The sequence below is a fragment of the Dendronephthya gigantea genome, unplaced genomic scaffold (assembly GCF_004324835.1).
Source record: "Dendronephthya gigantea isolate DGI-Jeju-01 unplaced genomic scaffold, DenGig_1.0 000043F, whole genome shotgun sequence".
NCBI lineage: Eukaryota > Metazoa > Cnidaria > Anthozoa > Malacalcyonacea > Nephtheidae > Dendronephthya > Dendronephthya gigantea.
Genome location: NW_021163053.1, coordinates 1,628,643 through 1,631,393, shown reverse-complemented (window position 1 = coordinate 1,631,393; position 2,751 = coordinate 1,628,643). Strand labels below are relative to the sequence as shown.

Sequence of the window (2,751 nt, the reverse complement as noted above, 5' to 3'; positions counted from 1 at the left end):
CAGAACGCATTCTGTATTCATTCTGGGTTATTAATGTATTCTGTATTCATTCTGGATTATAAATTAATTCTGCATATGATAGCACATTTTTGCCATTAAAAGTATTATCATTTAAATATTCAGTAGGATTTAAGGATCCCCTCAACCTTTTGACTCAACTCTGCTGAACTTGTTATATAGAAGTTCGCAGTTATGTTCTGTGGTTAAATATACAGCTTCTTTCTAATTAAGGGTCTGACAAATCCGTTCTCCGATTCATCGAAAAAACGGGCAAGTTTCAATAACAGACAATGTAATGTACAACAATTAATACACAAGCTATATATAGGAAGCCACACTAGTGACACTACCAAGTATATAAAACATTCTCCGTTGTGATAACAGGTATAACATATCTCTTCCAAATATCTTGCAGTTACTATTTGACAATCACTTCTATAGAGTATGATAAGGTACTTTCCCATTGATTTTTAATCTCTGTAGATTTTTACAACGTAGATTTATCCTTGGTATCCTTAAACAAACGTCTCTTTACCTATAATTGTTACGGGTACACATGCATATTTCTGTTTGTTATCTATGCTGCTTACGAGCATTTTAAAAACATTTGAAAAACCAATATTCGGAAAACCGTAATCCATATTTCGAATATTTATATTTCGGTGGTTTCTGTTTCCATATGCGCTGGAATGTTGGGGTGTAATTCCTTTAGCTCTGATGTAATCTCTGTTTCTAAGTCGATCTTGTCCCAGCCAGCAAACTCTGATCCAGATGTGATTCTCGTAAAGAACAGCTCTGAAAATTTTCCACTTATAAAGACTGAAATGGTTGATACTATTGCCGACGGACCGTATGTTACGTTGAACAGAAGAATTGCGACTAGTGCAATAGAAAGAAATACCAAAATTGCCAGTATTTGTCCAACCAGTAGAAAGATCTCGTTGGAAATGGGGAGAACTTTTTTCGAGACAGACCAAAATAATTCCTTTGGTATTGTTTTTATTGTATCGTCGTCTTTCGAAGTCTTGAACGGCCTGGCAATCATACTCTTCAGCTCTTTATATTTTTTCTGAGTGTTACAGATGCAATGATTAATGTTACTTGTGACAACAAAAGCGAACGTCAGGTAAGGTACGACATACTCAGCATTTAGAATGATCCCCATTATCACAAAACCTAACATTCGGACGACGAACTGACAGGAGAACGTCACGACGATTGTCGCGCTTATAGTTGAATAGAACATAAATATTCTGTAGTGGAGGGAAGATTTATTGGATAGCAGCAATTTGCATAGAAAAACTAAATATGGGGAGAATATCGCTAAACATGAAATTGAACTGATTATTGAAAAGACAACCGCAACTAACGTGCATATAGGAAAAACAACTAACACATGCACAACAGAACATAAGGATGCAATGGATGTCTTACAGCAAGCAAATTTACCAAAAATGTTACATGTGCTCACCCGTAGAAGCACATTTGTGATCCTTAAAATTTCTACTTTCAAATGCCTTTTAATTTTTTCCTTAGACTTCTTGTTGGCTTCAATTACACTTTGATGCCCGATCTTTGTCGGCACCAAGAATATCGCAAGACAAGGAATAACAAAGAACGGCATGATAAACAACACGTATACAAGAGGTTTCTTCATTTTGAAGACAAAGAGATAAAAATCGGCTATTTGAAATAGCAATTTGGATGAGGTCTCATCGAAATTATCGCCTTTAATTATGAAGTAAAGGAGTAATTTTATATAAAAGAATAGGGGAATAAAACCAAACCAAACAAGAAATAGCTTCACGCGTATGTCGAACATATTCTTTGGGTACATATCTCCAAATTTTTGAAGAAGTGTTTGAAGTGTAATTGGGCTAAAATCGTCCAACGGCAGGAAAGTATTGCGTGCTGATATTGTGTCAACAGTAGCCTTGCATGCGGTTCCCTCTTCCGCTTGAGTTTGGGAGTCACGAACTGGAATCGTTGTAAAAAAAGAGTCTGGTAGCAAATAAAAAATCCATGGCCAATATAAGACAGTAACCGTTACCAAAATTGCTAATATTGCATTGAAAACAGCTAGCCACCTGCTTTCGTTAACAGGGACATTGCAATCAATAGAAGTTCCATTTTTATTTTTCTCCCGCGGCCTCTCTTTGCAACACTTATATTTAAAGTGACTACCAATTCCAAACCAGTGTTCTCGCAGCAATCTAAAGCAGACAACATCATGCTTAACTGTGAAATCTTTGTTGTATTTTTTGTTTGTAATGTTCAACAAAGCTCTAGCGGTTTGCTCGTCGCGAAATGTTGAATTGGAAGCCTCCAGGCATTGCTTTTGCGCCAGTGTCATCTCCAAAGTGAGATCTTTTACTTGGTTTTTTAAGAGACCTAGTGACAAGACATCATAGTCGTAGGACACCGATAGGAGTGGTTCACTGTTGCTTTGTGCCCAAGTCCATCTTGTGTGCATTATTCTGTCTGAATGCATTGAGTTGTAGCCATCGCTGACATTGTTAGCATCTAACCTCAGATAAACAATCCGTACCCCTTCTTCTGCGAGAGAAAGCTGAAACTTTTTTGACAAATCATTTTCATTTTTAAAAAGCGAGCATTTTGTCTCACAACACAAGCTTTTAGAAAAAACAAAAAGTATATTGAAACAGAAGAGGTGATAAAAATATGTTCGTGACATGATGTTCGTGACTGTTCTGTTGTCGGTTTCTCATTTAAATACTATTGCCGCTTTTA

The 2,751-nt window shown here is 36.5% G+C and overlaps 1 protein-coding gene across 1 annotated transcript; it reads right to left on the bottom strand.

The window, feature by feature from the left end:
- Positions 1-241: 241 nt before the first annotated feature.
- Positions 242-2,714, bottom strand: LOC114527074. Its single transcript, XM_028548665.1, has one exon. It carries the CDS (start codon positions 2,693-2,695, stop codon positions 653-655), a length of 2,043 nt encoding a protein of 680 aa, XP_028404466.1. The 5' UTR covers positions 2,696-2,714; the 3' UTR covers positions 242-652.
- Between the last annotated feature and the right edge of the window lie 37 nt (positions 2,715-2,751).